At 38.6% G+C, this 20,551-nt stretch overlaps 2 protein-coding genes across 3 annotated transcripts in view; one reads left to right on the plus strand and one right to left on the minus strand.

The window, feature by feature from the left end:
- The window catches only part of LOC130680517 (uncharacterized), a 634,026-nt gene that overhangs the window by 403,490 nt on the left and 209,985 nt on the right, over nt 1-20,551 (minus strand). The window lies entirely within an intron of this gene.
- Nucleotides 6,053-20,534, plus strand: LOC130680521 (natural killer cells antigen CD94-like). Of its 2 annotated transcripts, XM_057491213.1 has the most exons (7): nt 6,053-6,137; nt 15,021-15,110; nt 16,383-16,475; nt 16,620-16,682; nt 18,200-18,351; nt 19,204-19,307; nt 20,085-20,534. In XM_057491213.1, exons 2-7 carry the CDS (start codon nt 15,104-15,106, stop codon nt 20,245-20,247), a joined length of 582 nt encoding a protein of 193 aa, XP_057347196.1. In that variant the 5' UTR covers nt 6,053-6,137; nt 15,021-15,103; the 3' UTR covers nt 20,248-20,534. The 2 variants fall into 2 exon arrangements, with proteins under 2 accessions (XP_057347196.1, XP_057347197.1); XM_057491214.1 differs by lacking the exons at nt 6,053-6,137; nt 16,620-16,682 and having other exon boundaries at nt 14,942-15,110.

The following is a 20,551-nucleotide window of genomic DNA, read 5'->3' on the forward strand; positions in this document are numbered from 1 at the left end:
AGGTTCCAGGTTTGCCCTCGGGAGGAAGGCTGTTCTGATTTCAAACTCCAGCTTGCTCCCTGACTAGGGGCTGCTCTCCTGTTCTCACAGCACTGTCTCCTCACCCTACCACCCCACAGGCACCAAGATGGGAGCGGGGGAAATGTAAATATGATAATCTACCTGCTCTGAGACTGTCGGGATGCTGTGCGTATGCAGCGAGCCATCTACAAATGTTCTTGACCTTTCAGAGAAGACAGCAGATTGGATTAAACATTGCTGGACGTTCATCCCTGGATACCCATGGGCAAATGGCATAAGTCCCCCTTCAACCACTTGAGATAGCTAAGAAGGAAGGAACAGGTCAGTGAGGACAGTGTTTTCACAGCACCCCAAACTGACCTTGCAATGTTTGGCTCGGTTTCTTTGTGATGGGTGTAAGAGTTTAGAGCAGGGCAAAGAAATTGGACCGCTCACCTGTCTCATCTGATCTCACTGTTGAAAGGACTGAGATACCAGCCAGCTATTCATGACCTGCCACATGAGAGCTACCCTGGGTGGAAGGAGTACAAGAGACTTCTGGCCATGATCTGAAAATTTTGAGGGGAAAGAGTTGGGAAAAATGACACTTTTCGTTACTATATGCAAGGGGATTCAGTGCCAAGAGCTGATGAGGGGCCGTGCACGGACTCCAGTGCTGGGTCTGCACCACGCACGTGTCACTCACCTCAGTGTCGCTTGAAGAATAGGTTTTCATGTCTCTTAGTTGTCTGTGGACTCTCAGCACCTTGAACAAAGGTACCCAGCATATACCTGGCCAAGTTAATCTGTTGCACTTCATCTCTCCTAGCAGACTTATGAGGGAAAGGGACTTTGTTATGGTCGATGTCACCTCCCCAGATGAACTATGAAGAGGAGAGTATAGTGCATGTTTCAGTGGCTTTTCATTGATAAGTAAAGTTCAAATTCTGGCTCAATGCATTAGTGGCCTTGGGACTTTGGGCTAATTGCCTACACCACTCTGAGCCATATTGCATCCTATGTAAAATTCGGGACAAATAGTGTTGTAACAATTAAAGGAATAATGTATGGTGGATGCTCAGCCTTTATGCACTTAACACTTTTGGTTCCCAGCATGAAGTTGAGTCATATGGACTACAGGGCTGGTCACTGCATAAAGGAAGATCAAGCCACAATCTCTACACTGTGTTGTCCATATAAATTTGGGGAATCAGGACATTCTTTGGATTTATCCTGAGACGTGGCAAGGTCCTATTGCACATGAAATGCTCTGAAAAATAGTCCCTCTCACCCATTGTCTATTTCCACTGTGTGACTCTTTATTGGTGAATGTATGAACTCTATAGGCATGCTGTCATAAAAATAGTAAATATTTAGTGCTACTTCTTTTAAGTGGACTGCTATGTTGACAAACCAAAGAAGGATGAAAAACTATTTAACTAAAGGATATTTGTTCACCTTGCACAATATATTTAAGTTGACCTCTATGACATTCCATTAGTAATTTAATATCCAGCCCAAATGCCACAGACTTTCTTTTCCATTATTTCAGAATCCTAATTGACTGAACCTATCCCAACTCTTACACTGTTTGGACTCAGTTACCTTTAATTCTGATTTTTGAATTATAATTACTTGCATTTGCTATTTGCCTTTGAAATTACCAGATACTCTCATCAGCACTACCTTGTTTAATCCTAAGGACAACACAATGATCAGGTAGTTGTATCCCCATTTGTAAATGCAGAAAGGGAGGTGTGTGGAGGTATAGGGAGCTTGCCAAAGGTCACAGCAAGAAGTAGCCACGCCATTGAGCTAGAGTGTCCGGACTCCCGAGTTCAGCCCTGTGCCCATTGTGCTCCAGCTGTCCCCGCTCTGTCGCCAACCATCATCCTCACTGGCTACAATGAAAGGACTTGCGTATAGCTGAGTTGTTATCTCTTTCTCTCCGGTTGCTTCCTGATTTTCAGTTCTAGTTTCCCTAGTATTTTAGCTGTCTGCACGCCCCACGTCCTGCTCCATCTGATTTATTGCATCCTGAAAGGGAATGTTAGGAAGAGACCTCAGTGTTGGGTCTGCTTCCCCGATAATTCTTCTGCAGCTGTTTGCGCAGACACCTTAACTGTAAGAGTGACTATTATTTCAGAAGTTGGAAGGTACTCTTTCATTACCTGCATCTCCCTTGGCACAGCTGACAGACCATCCGTGGGGGTAGAGTGCTTTTTGCCGCAATTGTAATAAAATTTTTAATTATTCTTCACTTTCTGACCCCTGCCAGCATCTCACAGTGGCTGAAACCAGAAGCCAGAAGCCAGAGGGCAAGGAAACCTGAGCATCACAGCTGTTCAGAGTGTAGCTTGCAGGAGCACAGGATGCTGCAGAGAAGCACGGAGCTGGGCTGGGGGCCGGTGTTAGGAATAGAAGATATCAAAATCCTGCCATTGCAGTAGCCAGTGGTGACAGAGTAGTGACAGCTCTGCTGGGAACACACGGCCTGTCTTGCAGGATTGATGAGCTATGTCTGCCTGCTTCTTGTGGGCTAAAAGGGGCCCAATGGGGGCAGGGGGCCACCTGGGGGCCTCTTGGATGCTGTGGTAAACTGAGTAATGGCCCCTGAAAAATCCAGGTCACAGTCACTGGAAACCAAATACTCCCTTCTATGGCAAAAACGACTTTGCACAAGTGATGAATGAAGGGCGGAATCGTGGGGTAGGGAGAGTGTGTTGGTTTTTTCCAGGTAGCCTTGAAATTGAGTCACAAATGTTTGTATAAGAAGGAGGCAGACGGAGATTTGAGTACAGGAGGTTTTAAAAGGCCAAGTAATCCGGGACCGGAGCCAGGAAGGTGAAGCCACAAGGCAGGGCCGCGCACCGGAGAGGCCGGAAGGGGGAGGGGCAGAGCGCCCCTGCTGAAGCCTTAGAGGAGCCCCGGGGGGCCCTGGACCTCCAGCCTGGCAGGGGCGTGCAGGGCCTTCAGTTCAAGGGAACGGCCAGAACTAGACAGCAAACCAGCGAAGGCCACTGCCCGTGGCAGAGGAGCGGCAGCCACAGGGCTCCGCGGGCATTTCCCCGGGCTCAGCCCGCGTCGCTGCTGAAACCCCGAGAAACGGCAAACACGCCCCTTCTTCTTTGCTATTTTCTCAGTCTGAACTCCGTTGAAGTTGGAAGGAGAGAGTAATGTTACATTTGCACAGTAATAATTTTATCCTATAGAATTGGAACTTTGGTTGAAATCGTTGTGACTGAAAATAACTCAATTATCTGAGAACCACCTACATAATTGGAGACTCTGGGGAGGCCCGAAAAGAACAAAACTACACAAGTTTAAACAAAATTGAGAGAAACCTTGACCTCCACTTACATAGGCAGTATGTGAAATATTTTAATTGTTTTGCTTATGTGAATAGGATTTTGAATTCTAAGTAACAATGATTAGCTTCCACATATAAGCTTTTTTATCTGAAATCTGCTGAAAGTATCAAGAATCTGTCACTCTTCTGGTTTTAATCTTCCGGGTTTATCTTAGTGCTGTTGTTCATGTGAGAACCAAGCCCTCTGAATGTCACGTGTCTCCGTTCTGTTCATTGTACGTATCACAGCCACCATCTGATCCCTCCAGCAGACGCTATAGTCATGATCCATCGTGTGTTATATAATCATTAGACATTTACCGTAGAGATAGAGAATCCAATAAAAGCACACTTAATATAAAGGTTACTTGTAAGAATACATTTAATATAAGGAGTCATTTTAGATTTCGAGCTGCAGTTGTTGGTCCTGCGAAGGGCCTTCGGCCTCCTCCTCTGTTGTAGGGACTATTGTAAATCCTATGGAATGAGGTGCGCGCACATTCAGAAAGGGTCGTCCCAGGAGTCACACAGAGTGGGCCTGGCCGAGATGAGGGGGGGAGCCTGTGCGACCTTTGGCGGGGGTGGAAGGGGCTGTACAAACAGTGGCCAAGGCTTTGCTTGGGGAAGAGCAGGAAGGCTTCCTGCCTGGGGCACAGGGGATGACGGGAAGGGGGAGGGAGAGGAAAACAGGACCGGGCAGGGCGGCAAGGCAGTGGCAAAGAGTCTGGGTTTTACTGGAAGGAGGGAGGTGCATGGTGAGGGCCCAGGAGGTAAACAAAGCCCATGCCAGATCACAAGTGGGGGGAATTTAATACAGGAAAATATTTACCAAGCTGGCAGAGAGCCTGAGAAGACAAACAGGAGACAGAAGACAGCAGTGAGTGAATCAGCAAGCTGGCACCATTTCCCGGGCTGGAGGTTCCCCCGAGCACATGGTGGCAACCGGGGCCGCAGTGGGTGGTGCCGGGTGGGAGCTGGGAAGAGGAAGCCGCTGCTGCTTGGCTGGACTTAAAACCGCACAGCATGTGTAGCCCCAGCAGGAGGCAGAGCCGGACGCAGAGAAAAAAAAGCAAATCACCAGGCTTCTCCCCTCTTCCTACCTTCCAAATGCCAAGCCAGTAGCTCCCGTTGGCTGCACCTGACTGGACGCTGATTGGCCGTGGAGACTGAAATGCATTTTGCAGGAAGCAGCGCCCCGAGACATGAGCAGAGCAGGGGAAGGCCCAGGAGCAGGAAAGGATACGCCTGACAGAGTGGGAGAGACCGGATCTAACCGAGGCACAGAACCACAGCCTTTGGGGGATGATGCTCCTCGTACCCAGACCGGTGCCTTGTTAACACGGTATTCTTTGAGGAGAATCATTGAACCTGTCCTATATCTACGTGTCCATCTCTTTACTGTAACAGTAGGATCAGTAAGTTATCAATATGGACCCATGCGTGGAAGGGTCAGCAAGAAGGGAAGGGATTTTAGAAAAAAAGTTCTTGAAGAAAGAATTGAGTAGACTTTACTCCTTACGCTGACATGGGATATACAAGTCTACTTATCCACAGTGCTGAAAACCAAATATCTATAAATATTTTTATTAGTTTGGTTCTAAAACCTAAGCTAAACTAACTCTGGTTTTTATATAATACATTTTGCTTATGACAACACAGATGTGATTAGTTATGGGCTGAAGCACCAAATTCTACCGGTATTGTTAATTTATGCATGTATATGCACATTTTATATTGTAAAATACAAAATTGTGAACTTTAAAATACATTTCACCCCAAGGATTTTGGAGACAGAATTAGGGACTATATTTGTATCTTACATATCATTGCTCAGTTCTATATGTTTAAAGACATAATGAGAGAGCACTGTAGGTAGAACAATCTCTGGTCTATTCTTGCTGTCTGTCTGTCTGTCTGTCTGTCTGTCTCTCTCTCTCTGTCTTTCTGGAGGCAGGGGAGGAGGCTGTACTGGTGCTGCCTGTGTACCATGCTAGCAATATCTCACGATATCCTGGACTAGAATAGCATTTCCTTACTTTGAAAAGCACTTTACTACTATTTGTAAGGTAAGTTATTACCTTTAGATTGTGTTCTTGCTAAAACTGACATTTCAGGACAGTGTCTTGCTACAACCTGCTAAGCACGGGTGGCTTCTTTTAAAACTCAACACAATCATGACCTTCTGATTCACCTTTACTCCTGGCATTATTTTTACCATGTGCTCGCTTTCTTTTCCTGTCGTGTGAATTGGCTGTCCGTTTTGAAAACTTTGTTCCAATTACTGTTCAGTCGTGATTACAGTTCAGAGAGAACTCTGGGAGAAACAATTCCTTTCACAAGGTTTTGTATAAACAGACATCCTAATAATTTTTGTATATTATTATTTAATCATATAATATCCCCATAGCAGCCTAAGTGTTCTTTAGTGTTCTTACTTTCTCATTTTTTCCCAGCTACAAAATATGCTACCTCTAACCACTCTTATCAGAAGAAAATCCAGGTAAAAAAAGATCTCACGTAAAATACAGCTCTAGTGTTTACAGTCTAATCCACGCTTTTTGATTGTCATGTTAGTTTTCTCTGAGTTTGACTCTTCTGCCCTCCTCCCCTCTTAGTGGGTAAATGGTGCAGTGATTCAGAATTTAGTGTCGCTTCCTGTGGTCCTGTTTGCTCAAGTGATAATGACACAGACAACACTTAGAAGTATAACGGTCACTACGTCCAGGCTCGCACACCTCACTTTTGGTCTCCTGTACACCTGCAGCTACAACTTCTGTTCCTTGACCAGGTAAACTGCTTCAGTCTCCAGTATCTTTTGTAGTAGCTTCTTGTTCTTTTTTTATCAGGCATGCTGTTTCCTCTGCCTGATACCCATTCACCTCATGTCCAAGGTTGTATGGTCACCAAAAGGGCTAGGGCCAGATCAGAATCCAAACTTCCCTAGTAAAATTTAATCTCCAAACTACTGGAATGAATGGCCTCTGTCCTATGTCCTAGTGGTTTTGAGCACTTTCTAGGCATTAAGTGCTTTATAAGTTTACACATTAAGCCATTGTCACAACATATTTCTAATAAACTATGTAATTATATTTTACCTTTTAAGTTGGTGGAAATGAATATTAAAGGGGTGCATAATCTACTACCCATGTTTATAGATCTAACAAAAAAACAGAATCACGCACTTGAAGCTACTGTCTTTTGACAACACATTTAGCACATTGAAGGGAAGAGAAGGATTATCTGATCAGGATCCATTAGAATCTGGTTTTGACTGTTGGGTAGTTCACCTTTGCACTGCCATCTCATTTAGCTTTGTGCTGTTTTTCTAGATTCTCTGTGTACCTTGTTCTCATTAGATTATCCCACAGATGCCATAATTTTCATTTGCTGAGAAGTTGCATTGATTTCTACCTCAATTGATTTTTAAGCATCATTCAATTTTTCATCAGTCTACTTATCACCTGATTCATTTATATATACATTCACACGTTCATTCATTAAATAGATAGTTATTTTTAAATCTGCTATGGCTTAGGCATGGTTCTAGGAGCTGCAGACACAGAAGTCAACGAGACAGATAAAATCCCTGCTCCCGCTGTTTCTTTCCCTGGCAGGCCTGAGACAGACAAGCGCAAGGCAGGTGCCGTTTTCCTCCCCTCCCCATCTTTGCTCCACACCTGGAACTGTGTGCACAAAAGAAGTTATAGCAATTTCTTAATCTGAACACATTTTGTCTTTTTTGTGTATTTGTTTTCAGAACCAGGCCTGCCATAACTGCTTATATACAGTGTCTTTTATATAATGAACCTCATGATATTTTAGGTGCTTAAAAACTTTAGAGAGACCCATATGCAGTAATGGACACAGATTTGAGGTTGGATCAAAGAGCCTCTGGGAGAATGGAAAGGTAGGCCTGAGATCAGTACCGTTATTAAACAGTTATTACTTATAAAGTACTTAGAAGAGTACATGACACATAATAAGGATTAGTTGGTGTTCGTTACATAAATACATATATGCAAACATGCAAATTACTTAGAAAATTCTCTGGCTCAACTCTCAGACTTCTCACTGATAGGTTGCAAAAAATACACAAATAGTAACAGAGCATTTTCTCTTTTGGTTCATGGTGCAATAAGCACACAAAATGTCAGAAACATTTGTTCCAGCAGTTTCTTTTGCAAATAGAGGCCAAATGGGCATTTTCTACACTAATGGGAAATATCTTTACTACAGATGTATGTAATTTCCAGCATCTCCATGTAGGTTGTACATTTTTATCATTAGCAGTGGTGATGCCTTAGACAGAAATCAGCAATGCAGCGTTTGGTATCAGAGGTGATTGGAAATATGCCTTCAGCAGCCACTACAGGAGCTAATTGTAAACAGGTCCAGAGACTTTACATGTTTGAGCACCTCCAATTTAGAAAAAGACTAGTTCTTTTTCTTTGAAAAATAAAAGCACATATATTGTTAGAGCTCTCCATCGTTTTTTCTCACATAGTTTCAACCACCATGTTTACTGTGACCTTTAGTTAAAGTAGCTAACTGCTATGACAGAAAATGCTCCTGGGTAGAGGCTGGAAACTGTCTACTGTGTAGAAGCATTTTCTCAGCCTAGAGGAGCTCATGAACACACGCAAGGCAACTTTCTACATTTTATATCTTAACGTAACAAAAAAACCCACATTTGTTAACATATTTTTTTAACTATGTATATGCCTTTCACTGTCTTTAAGGTATTTTACAGCTCTGTAAACTATGAAAACTGATAGAATATTGTCAAACTCCAGCTCTTATTGACCGTAAAGTATAACATCGCATGATTCTCTATTTGAGGGGTTATATTAGATTATCAGGATGGCTTAGGTTCTAATTTGTTTCAACTTTTCAGTAATTTAAAGTCTTATTTGTACTTTTATTATGGACATTATTACTTAATAGACTTTTACTGTAATAAAGTTAAAACACATTTAGAGGAGCTATCCATAACACCAAAAATTAAAGTACATCAATGGGCCACTGTTCATTCAAAAGAAGACAGATACTGAACTATCCTGATCCTTGAGTTTCCTTATTTCTTCACTGGTGTCCAGAAAAAAACCCCCCAAAAACTGGTTTCGAAATCCAGACAGAACTGCACCGACCAAAGCGGGGTACTCTCTTCGCCTCCTACTCCCCAGCTCCTGTGCTCTGACTGCTGTTCTCAGATCCTCGCCTGCCTTGCAGTGCACCACCTCAGAATCTTGCTTTATTTTCCCTTATGCACCCTTTCATGTCCCCTCTACTGTCAGTATTCTCTGGAACTGGAAAGTTTGAGAAACAGTATCCCCATCAGAAAGCACAAATACAACATGCATCCCCAGTGAATGACTTCAAAAAATTTTTGTTTTCTAGGGAACAGTTAATTGTTGCAGAAAGGGAAATGGCCACAATGTGGGGGAAAACCCTTATTGTTTATCTGACATAAAGAAAACTCGAGACAACAACAGTCTACAGCATGCCACACTCTGTAATGCAAAGGGGGAATTGGTCATGTGTATTTTGCATCCCGTACTGTCTCTGGCATTTAACTTGTCCTCTTCATCTGATTATTATGAATAAATTATAGCACACCATCTGTCTTTTGTAGGTTAGAACAGTTTGCTCCAGGGTCTGTGATTTACAATCATCATTTTATTTAGTCATCCCCCAAACCAATGACTTAAACATTATAATAATTATAAACTGTGAAATTCTGGCCTAGCAGTTGTTATTTATTTAATCACCAAGCTAGAAAGTGGTGGAGCTTAGCTTTGAATCCAGGTCATTCATATTCGAAGGCCAAGCCTATGAATCTTTGTTATTCATACTATGTGATTCACTATGCTGACTTAGACTAAGTCAGTTCAATGAGAAATCTGAATGTAGAATTTTGCCTGCAACTAGTGCATCTAATTTCAGGAGAAAAATGAAAACAAAAATAGCTTGAAGCCATGAATTTTACCTGACACAGTAGACCAAATGGGAGGAAAAACTTTTATCTCAAACTGTCATTGGCCCAGTTAGGACCACCATGTTTTCCTAAAAAGTATTTCTTGCCTTTTATAAAATAACATATACCTATTGACCATGCTGGCCTGGCTTATTATTTTATGCCATTCAATTATCCTTTCATTACATTAAAATCTAAAAACAATGGTGAAGAGGGATGAAAAGAAACAAAATTAAAGTCTAATACAAATTCATCTTTTACTTTTCCCATTTCCAAAAAATTGGGTGTCAAATTTACAGTTAGCAAGCTATTAATATTTTAAACATAATTGTAAATTTGGAGCTAAAAAATACGCAAAATGATATAAATTGATCTGTGAGAAAAAATCTATAGTAAACACTAATTTGTCACCCAAAATGTCATCTTGTAACCATTTGTTTTTTCTCCAATTTTTTATATCTGTGATAAAGATTTTACCATTGACTTTTTTTCCTGCTTACTAGTAAGTGTTTTTCTGAGTGTTAGGCTACTAAATGACCGTGAATCTAGCTCAAGTCAGATTCTGCCTGCTGTCTTCAACCTTTACAAACATGTGAATCTGAACAAAATCATATTGTTTTCCTATTGCACTATCTCCAATGGCTTTAGCTGTGCCAACCCCACATACCTCTCTGTGGTATGACTAGAGTCTGGGGCACCACGTGCATCCTACTCTCCATGAGTTTCCTTGACTTATGTCATGTGTAATTGGTAGTGTTTGTCCTATTTCATTACTGGAAAGAGAGTTAGTGTCCAACGTGGGACAGAAACTGCTCTTTCCTGAAATAAGGCCTTTGTAAGTGGAACAAATGTTTTGCATCCACTTTGGAAGCAGGAAGCATCTCCTTTTGGAAGAAAAGTGGTTAATATTCAGCAGAATGTGATGATCAATGATAGGGAGACCACTGGAATTATATCTTAGGACTACAGAATCATGAAGCAGAGGATCTAATGAAAAGTAAAGCCAGATAATAAATTTGCTTGAAGTCTCAGATATTGAAATAATTGGAGGAATCAACTAATAACCATGTTCACAAGGGAATAGATTAGTCTTTCTCCAACCATTTAGATCTCTAGGGCAGAAGGGACAAAGGGAACTCTGAAGGTTTATTTCAGGGCTTTACTTGGTGGCTGACTGAAGACTCCCATGTCCTTAGTGAGAAAAGGTCCACTTGAGCTAACGGCTAGACAGTGTAACCTGAACTATGTGCACTGTTATCATTGCCAGGATGTTGGCAAGTTTAAAATAGTTTGCTTGCATTTCACTGCATACTCACCAGGTTCAGTTCACCAAGATGGATGAATGCCGTATTAACTGTATGGACATTAATTTGGAAACACTGTTGTATTTCAAGATGGCATCCATTCATGCACACCAGAATGGTCTCTCTCCTCCTATGTTTGCTCATGTTTGTCTATGTTTTCATTCTTTTCCTGTCCTGAAACTATGGGACACTGGCCCAGTTCTTATTTATGTACAGCCACTCTGCTGTATTTCTTGAAATTCTTGCACTGTTAGAATAGTGACTCAGGGTTGTGTTGAGCTCTTCAATTAGGGCAAAGGACAAACAGCCTTCCAGAAGCACATGACACATCTCTGCTAGAAGTATGTGACCATATCTGATCCTGGGAAGCTGGTATGGGGTCAAAGTGTGGATAATATTTCCTTTCTTTGTATTTCAGGTGTGGATAGGCCTCCCTAATAAGTCCTTTACCTCTTTTGCAGGCAATACTCCTGAGGGAAACCTTGTCATCCTTGCGGTTACTAATTTTAGTTCCTCATAAGACTATTTGTCTGTTTAGCTTAATGTAAAGTAAAAGTTGGCCAAAGCTTAGAAATAAATTGACTATAGCCCCTCCCACCTTGGCAATCATCCCTTATTTTTTGTAACTGATACTTTGTTATGAGTGGGGCATCAGAAAGTTGTTGCATATATTTGCTATCAAAAAGTGTGAGTACAGAAGTTGGACTCAAAATAACCAGGATAATAGAAGCAAATAATACACATTATTATATAATTATGCAAAGTGACTCTCCATATTTTACCTAGAGGTAGACAAAACTTAGCAAATCTTAGCTCAGCAACTCTTAGCTAGTTGACTTTGAGCACATTTACTTGATAATCCTCTGCATCTTTATTTAAGAAATAGTACTATCAATAACAGGGCTTATAATGAGTAAATGAGGTAAATTATGCAAAATATCTAACAAATTTTGCAATGTAGTAAACCCCCAAATTGTCTGTCTTATAGATAATTATTAAATATAATATATATATTATGAAAATGTTGTCAATTTATAGGAAAATAAAATGCTAGGCATCATTATCATTGAGTCCAGTTGTATTTGAACCAACCATGATTTTTCTTTCTTTTTTGGTGGGGAGAGGCAAATCTGTGTACCACTTGAACTATTACTTATTTTTGTGTCAACTTGATTCACATTACAAACAAACAAATAACTAAATAAATATAGACTAGTTTTCTACTAAAAAGGTAGGGGAATTTTAAAACAGCCAAGATATGGAAGCAACCAAAGTGTCCATTGATAGGTGAATGGATAAAGAAGAGGTGGTACATATACCCAATGGAATATTATTCAGCCATAAAAAGAAAGAAGTCTTGCCATTTGCAACAACATGGATGGACCTAGAGGGCATTATGCTAAGTGAAATAAGCCAGGTGGAAAAAGACAAATACCATGTGATTTCACTTATTCATGGAGTATAAAAATAAAACAAAACTTAACTAACAAAACAGCAGTAGACTCAGAGACACTGAAAAGTGACTGGTGGTTACCATGGGGAGGGATGGGTGGGTAGATGGGATTAAGGGGCACAAAATCTCATACATAATATAAGTTGGTCACAAGGTTGGACGTGCAGCATGGAGATTACAGTCAATGATTCTATAACATCTTCCTATGTTGACGGTTGGTAACTGTACTAGTTGGGGTGAGAGTTTAATAATTTGTGCAGCTGTTGAATCACCGTGTTGTGTACTTGAAATATAATACTGTATATCAACTATACTTCAATAAAAATTTTAAAAGATAGCTGTGGAATCAATTATAAAATTTTAACAATAATCCTCTTCTATGACTCTCAGATTCATTTTAGACTACTAGATCTTGGAAATGTGTGTATTGATTGAGTCCCAGTGGACGAGAATTTAGTGCAAAAGTTAAAAGGCAAATTCTCTAGACTGACAGGCTTTTACTGACTCAAATAATCTTCTGTTTGTGTACTGATGTGTCTTATCATTCTTAGGGGACCTTCTACTTCCCTTGTCTTTTCTATACCCCAACTGCATCAACAGATATGAACCACAGAGCTTTACATCGTAGATATTTTTTGTCTAAAGGTCAAGAAAGACGCTTAGTGCTATTTTGATGATGCTTAGTAAAAATACTTGAGCTTTAGACTTCAAGAAGTGACCAATTTGTCACCTTCCTGTGTTATATCAGAGAACCCAATGGGCCCCTCATGCTCACCACAGAGAAACTGTTTTGGGCCACGTGGGGGTTGACAAGCCGCAGCTGCAGTCAACAAGCTCTCTGCAGCTCTCACATGAGGTTCTTACTCTTAAGACTCATGTGATGCGCTTTATTAGAAGAGATGTATTTTAAGGGCTGAAATTAAGAAATTTTGAAACGAATTTTACGTTTTCTCCACTCTGGTTTTATAAACCTCTCCCTACAATAAGCAAGCAGAAAATGCCAATATTTTATCCAAAATACATGTTACCAATTAGGACACCATTATTTGAATGCTGCTTTTTCTGTGTGTTCACACCTCACTTTATAAACTAGCTATTTGGCAGTGTTTGGTGCTGGAAAAGATTTAAAAATACTCAGAATGTTCACACTGTATTGTTTCTTTCATTTGAGTCTGTGTAAGCTATTCCTGAACCAGATGAAGAGTTGGTTAGGTCCCTTTCCCTTTGGTAACTGTTAGTCCATTCTTGGGTTTTGTGATTCTGCTATTTTGTTCCTTCAAGTTTTTCTTTGTTCTTATACTCCACAGATGAGTGAAATCATTTGATACTTGTCTTTCTCTGCCTGGCTTATTTCACTGAGCATAATGTCCTCCAACTCCATCCAGGTTGTTGCAAATGGTAGGATTTATTTTCTTCTTATGGTTGAATAATATTCCATTGTGTAAATGTACCATCTCTTCTTTATCCATTCATTTACTGATGGACACTTAGGTTGCTTTCATTTCTTGGCTGTCGTAAATAGTGCTGTGATAAACATTGGACCTCATGTATTTTATAAATCATGCTTATTTCACTATCTCTAGAAGACAGTGATATGTATCAGTATTTTATATCACATTACAATGTCTTATATATTGAAACCATTTATTTAGAAAATTTTTATGCCTCTGTATAGAGGTAATTATTTAAAAAATTTCCTGATTTTAGTATTTTATTAACCTTGAGTCTCTTGTTTTGAAACTGTGCTTCACACATGATTGCTTCCAGATTTTCCCAGTATAAAAACAATTTGGGCCTCACTCATTAATAAATTGTATTTGCATGAAATCTGGATGAAGGAATTTTCATGTTTACTTTCTCTGGTATATTTTATATTTTATACTTTAGCAATTTTGGTGGTTCAGTAAAAGCAGTCCTAAAGATGGAAAACTTCAACTTCATGGAGATTGAGAAACCAAACTATAGTCCTTTTTTGTTTTTCTTTTTGTCATTGATAAAAATACAGTAAAAATTATAATAATGAACTTATTAGTCAAATAAGGATAATAGAGCAGCTGTACAACATTGGAGAGTCAGTTTTGAAAGAAGCTTGTAAGGCTAGTGCATGAGGCACTGGAGCGTGGGCTTGGACCAGCCGAGGCAGTCGTAGAGCACAGGTGTGCATGAGCATGTACTTGGGGCAAAAATGAGAAGTCGCTCTGCTTCTTTCTTTTTGATCTTTGCCTTCCATAGCTGGGTTCATGAGACACGGATCAGAAGAGCAGAATGAGACATGGAACTACCCACCAGTCTGTGCTAAAGAGAAGAAATGAAAACTAAAAATAAGTATATAGACACAGAAAGATAGGCTTGATTTGAAATATATTGCAATGTGTATTCTGGACAAGGCCTGGGTTTCAAACTTGAGGTCTTGGTCAAGTACTTAACTCTACTGTGCTTTAGTTTTCTCATTGGTAAGATGAGCATATTAATGTATCTTCATTATTAAGCCATTTTCAGAAATAAAACAGCTAACATATGTCAAGTGCTTTGAACTGCATTGGCACAAGGTAAATAACAAATATTTTTCATTATTAAAAGAGGACAATTCTATGTGGAATTTTATTGCACTAAGTAAATTTACCTTTGGTTTACCCATATTTTCCCCTATTCTCTAAATAATTTTTAAGGTGACTTTGATATTCAAACATTCAAAAAAAAAAAACAACCTCCTTCTCACCTTCTTTTGTGACAAAGTGTTCACATTACACAAAAAGAGTACGAATTTCCTGTGTTGTGGTTCCGGAACATTTTAGAAGCTAGTGATTTTACTTTGTCTTGTTCATTGTGCACATCCATGTCTCACCATAGAAGACTCAAGAGCATTGTTTAAATGCACAATTTTTGTTTCTTTTTCTTTTTAAAACAAATTTCTCCATACACAACTTTTGGATTCTTTAGCCTCGAGCTCAGCTCTGTGACCCACCATTCTTGAACAAGACACAGAGTGCCTTACCTGCGTCAGCACTGGACCAAGACTTCCCATGGCAGGTATGTGCAGCCCAGATCATAAAATTAATACATGAAAATAGCCAGAAAAGGTGTATCTCTGGGATATGGCTAATTCCAAGGTGGTGCTTTAACAAAGAAGCAGGCATTTTTAGACTTCCCACATGTCAGCACTTTCCATTTCTGACTTCATTCTGCAAATGAAAAGTGATTTTGTGAAGCTTTACCAATAGGCTTAAAGTGGCTTCTGACAGGGAGGGTTAGCTCTAAATTCTGAATGGAAACTGAATTTCCAGTGAAATTATGAGCAGCACCATGCTAGCATAGAAATAGATAGAGAATGTTGAATATTAACAACACAATGCTTAAAGGTGTGTTTTAAAAATATTACCATTTGTGTTGTGATATCCGCAAACCACCCAGATAAACAGTTTGATACACTGGGGTGTTGCTAATGACAACACCCTTTGGGAGCATGCTAATGTTAATGTTTAATCTCCTAATAATAAATTGTTTAGGGGAAATGTCTATAAGCAAGTCATTTTTGGTATGAGAACATGTAAAAAGCGGTTGCTTATATGTCAAAATTTAATGTACTGCGAAATGAACCCAGATCCCCAGAGTATTACCCATACATTCGTTGGAGAACCTTTCTTCACACCAGATTTAGAATGCTCCTATGTCTTCTTTCCATGTAAAAAGGCTACAAACCTTTGAACAGCTTGACATTTCTCAGCGCAGAGGATGCATTGAGATTAGCAGAAGGGCATATTCCTGCCAAGTAGTTTTCTGACAGTGGTAGAATGTGCTAAATGAAAGACTCTGGGCCTGGCAAACTGTCATTTGATTTCTCACTTGGATACTTACCAGCTTTGATATCTTGGGAAAATATTAGTGGATCCTAAGGTTTCTCACCTGCCTAATGGGAATCATATGATCTTGTGTTTTTGTTGAGAAAATAGAAATAAATGTCAGTTACATAAGCCCATAAAACAGGAATTGGTGCCTGTTAGATCTCTAAGCTTCTTTGCCAAATAAAACAATAGACGGTAAATTCACTTTGCTGAGACAGAGCTGGTAAAGAAGAAAACGTGTGGGTAAATCCCACTGACGAATAAAGTATGCCACATAAAAATGTTGGTTTGGGTGTAGTTCGGAATGGAGTGTCTTCATTTTCCAGTGTTTTACTGGCAAAGTGATCAGGTTATCAAACCAAAGAATTTTTAAGATTCTTTCTCAAAGGTTTTTGCTTTTAAGAACTTCAGCTTCTGTGTTTGTTCTTGAAGTTATCACTGGCCCTCTCTTCCTTCACAGCTTCTCAGAGCACTCCTTGGAAATTGATCAGTGGCGTCTTAGGAGTAATGTGCCTTTTGTTGATGTCTACTTTGGCAATTTTGTTGAGAAATTGTAAGTTTTTCTAGGCAAGTCTATATACAAAGATCAAAGTTATGATGAAACCATTTAATAGTAAAAGTTTCATTTTACGAATGTGTAATATATTATTTCATATACCTGTGTCTAATAAAGTAAATTTCTGATCATTTCCTATAGCATTCACTAAAAAAAGTATTCAGCCAGCATTGTCTCCAGGATCCACCATAGGTCTCCAGGGAGGTAGGTTCCAAATTTTGGAAAATCTTAAGAGTTGGTAGGGAATGAAATAGACAACTTTTTGCTTTTCTCACACAAAAGCATGATGGAATATTACACTTAGTAATATAAGTTTGCCTACTAATTGTGGACTAGGCACATTTCATTGTTCTCTAATGTAAAAATTATTAAATTGCCTAGACCTAAATTTATATATTTAAGTAAAAAGAAAAATGTTAGCAGAAGTGACATATATTTCCTGTATGAGTGCTCATGTTTATGTAACAAATCAAAAATAATTTGCCATAAATATATTACAGAGAATTCTAATTAGCTGTTTGCTTATAACCCCTACTTTTATATCTCCTTTATCTTTGCTTTTTCTTCTTCTATGACTCAGAATATAGTGCAGAGATTTCTGCAGTTCTAAACCCTATTAATCCAATGAAAGCCAGCTCTAAATCCAGTTTCTAATATGTATTTTTTCCAAATGCTATCCAAGATGTCTTACCATCTTCTGTAATTATGTGGAACTTCCTTTATTTCTTTTTCCTTGGCATTTTTCCAGCTTTACTGATACATAATTGACATATATTTTGTAAGTTTAAGGTGTACAAGTTGATATGATGCACATATATTGCAATATGATGAGCTAACCACACCATTAGCTAACACTTCCATCATGTCACATAATTACCTTTTTTTTTGCAGTGAGAACATTTAAGATCTACTCTCTTAGCAAATTTTAAGTGTATAAAACAGTGCTGTTAACTATAACCTCAATGCTGTGCATTAGATCCCCAGAACTTACTGATCTTCTTCTAATTGGAAGTTTAACCCTTTGACCTACATCTTCCCATTTCCCCCACCTCCAGCCCCTGCTAATCACCACTCTACTCAACAACCTGGTGTCCTTCATGTGGCAAAGATTTGAGTGTTTACCATGTGTCATGAGCTTTATCACCGAGGATAGTAAATATTTAAAACTCTATCACTGGGAAACCATATGACCAGATTTCCAGCTAATTGTTTTTATTCATCTTCATTTTGAAAATTAAAATATCCTAAAAACATATTAGAATTCTCCCAATGTACTGTGTATTTTCTGACTCAAGAAATATGTTAAAATACTCACCTTTAAATATCTCTTTCATCTAGTTTATTCCTGTTTACACAGTAGAGCTCAAATTTGGGTCACTTCCCCAAAAAGGCTTTTCCAACCACCTCACATTATACTCTTCTATACAATGTTTTGACATACCGAATTTCTTGTGTATGCACACCCAAATTACCATTAACTATAAAAAATAAGTGATTGGAAACAATACAATTCTGACTCTACAATATAATCCCCAAGAAGAAAAACACCATGTCTGGCTTGGTCATGTGAGTATCCCCTGAACTGTGGTATAGGTAGTAGAGTCTCAAAGAGTATTTCATAGAAAAAAATGAATAAATAACAAATAATTTTTGAATGAGTGAATAGCATTGAAAAATAGAATCTCAATGTCAACAGTCACGTTTTATTTTTTTTCTCTTAGGCTCTGGCTGCTGTTCTTGCCATGAAAAGTGGATTGGGTACCAGTGCAACTGTTACTTCATTTCTAATGAATTAAAAAGTTGGGCAGAAAGTAGGAATTTCTGTTCTTCTCAGAATTCCAGTTTACTTCAGATGCAAAATGAAGATGAATTGGCATGTATTTAATTGTGGTTTCTCACATTTTCTTTGACCTATTGGTCAAAGAAAAATAGGCAAACATATTAAGTAAGCTGACTACTTTATTCATGCCTTTAATCAGATAGTAAATGGATGGTTATATGTGAATGAACAATTTATTGATTTCCTATACTTTGAAATAACCACTGTAAAATGTACATGAACTTTCTCAAAGATTTATAGTCTAGAGATAAAAATCATGATAGGTGCCAGATAAAGTACAAAAAACTTTTTAGAGAGAATTAAAAGATGAGATATTAGGTCATCATTTTTATTCAAAGAACCAACCAAACAACCTTGTAATTGTTAGTTCTTTAATTGAATTTACTATTTCTTTTGTAATTACATATCTTTTGTCATCACTCTGGGATATAATGTGGAATGAAAATGGAGAGTCTGATCACAAAAATTACCCAATTCTTAAGAAAAGGTGAAAAATTTATTGAGCTGCATGCATGCTAAGTATAGGATGAGTATGTTATATCCATGAAATCTGTCACTCAAGATTCTGATTTAGGATCAAATTTGATTGGCAATCTCCTGTGACGGAAGTGTTTCAAGAAATCTCCAGCTTCCTTTATACCATTTTTCATTCCTTGAAGGAATGATATTTTGTGGCATCTTTTTCTCTACTAATGGATGGGCCTGGTAAGTGAAAAAAAATATGAAGGAAGTGACCATACATACCTCTTCAGCTAGACGTTAAAATGATATCAGTTCATGTGATTGAAAGGCTGAATCTGATGCTGACACTGGCTTTCTTAAAAGTACATTATTCCCAGAGTAGATTCTGATGAAATTAATCAGTTTGTTTCTGTTTCCAAGCAGCATTTTATGAACTCCAGTAAATATTTTTACTGGATTGGACTCCATTACAGTGAAGAACAAAGCGTCTGGGTGTGGGAGAACGGCTCTGCTCTGTCCCGAGATCTGTAAGTTTCCAGCAGTCAAGGTCTTCTCTGTTCTTTATAAGTTTTTCTGTGGCTCTCGCCAGAGATGTACCGTCAAGAAGCACTAGATAAGAACCTGCCCTAGAGCATGAGAACAGAGTAAAGAGAATAGATACAACAGAGTAATGATTTTAGTCCCATCTAGAACATCAAAGTTCATGCTCAAGTGACATGACGTTAGTGTACTTCTGACCATAAAGGTGCCAAAGACATATGATTTTCTCTGCTTTAGTGTAAACATTTGGGCATGTATGTGCAGACACTCACATTCCTGGAACTGGTCCAGGGAAAACTGTAAAGAAATCCATTATTTTCTCAGTATCCTCCCATATTTCAAATATGCTGGAGTTACTCCTATATGTTTATTTATAATCTTTGAATCTCATTTTCCTTCATAAACATGGGTTAGCATCATCATATAATGACAAATTTTATGCTCTGATTTGTATTCCTAGCCTAAATTAGTCCATCTTTAAACCAAATAGAAGCAAAGTATATCATATTGCAAAACCATTAATATTGATAGCAAAATTTTAAAAATCCCTGGCTTCAATGTTCTTGACTATTGAGGTTATAACTTGAGTTATGAAGTATTGTGCTCTGAAATTGTGAAAGCTTGGCTATTTAATGAAAGCACTACAACTCAACAAGTGAATTTCTCATTCAAATGCTCTTAAAGGTTCTATTGCTTAATAAAAAAAAACCATCCCTGAACATTCTTTTTTCCCTTTCCATACAACAATTTATTTTTCATTACAGATCTCCATTGTTTCGAACTGTAAATACAAAGAACTGCATTACATACAGTGCAAGCAAAAACGTTTTGGGTGAACCCTGCAAAAAAGAGCATCGTTTTATCTGTAAGCAACAGCTTTTTAAAGATGTTTCCAGGAGCGAGAAGGGTGCAATGAAGGTCCAGTAGTAATAAGAATGTACCTTTGCTTCTTACAGTATAGCTAATTATCTACTTCTGGTATCTGTAAAATGTTTCAAACTGTGTCTTATACAATTTTCATACATTTGAAACCACAAGTTTTAAAGTTGATGAAGTTTGTACACCTACACCTGAAATTATAAAGCATCAACAAAAGAATGTCATTAATGTTGACTTAATGCATGTGTTCACTGGTGAGTTTAGCATATTTGTATGCATCTATTTTTATACACTTTCTCTGCAGAAATTCAAATAAAACAATTCACACCAAATAATATGTATCAACATCATT

This window comes from Manis pentadactyla, chromosome 14 (assembly GCF_030020395.1).
Source record: "Manis pentadactyla isolate mManPen7 chromosome 14, mManPen7.hap1, whole genome shotgun sequence".
NCBI lineage: Eukaryota > Metazoa > Chordata > Mammalia > Pholidota > Manidae > Manis > Manis pentadactyla.

Coding starts and splice junctions, on each gene's coding strand:
- LOC130680521 (XM_057491213.1), top strand. Junction 16,476..16,619: donor GGCAATTTTGTTGAGAAATT/GTAAGTTTTTCT, acceptor CATTTCCTATAG/CATTCACTAAAAAAAGTATT. Junction 16,683..18,199: donor CACCATAGGTCTCCAGGGAG/GTAGGTTCCAAA, acceptor TTTTTCTCTTAG/GCTCTGGCTGCTGTTCTTGC.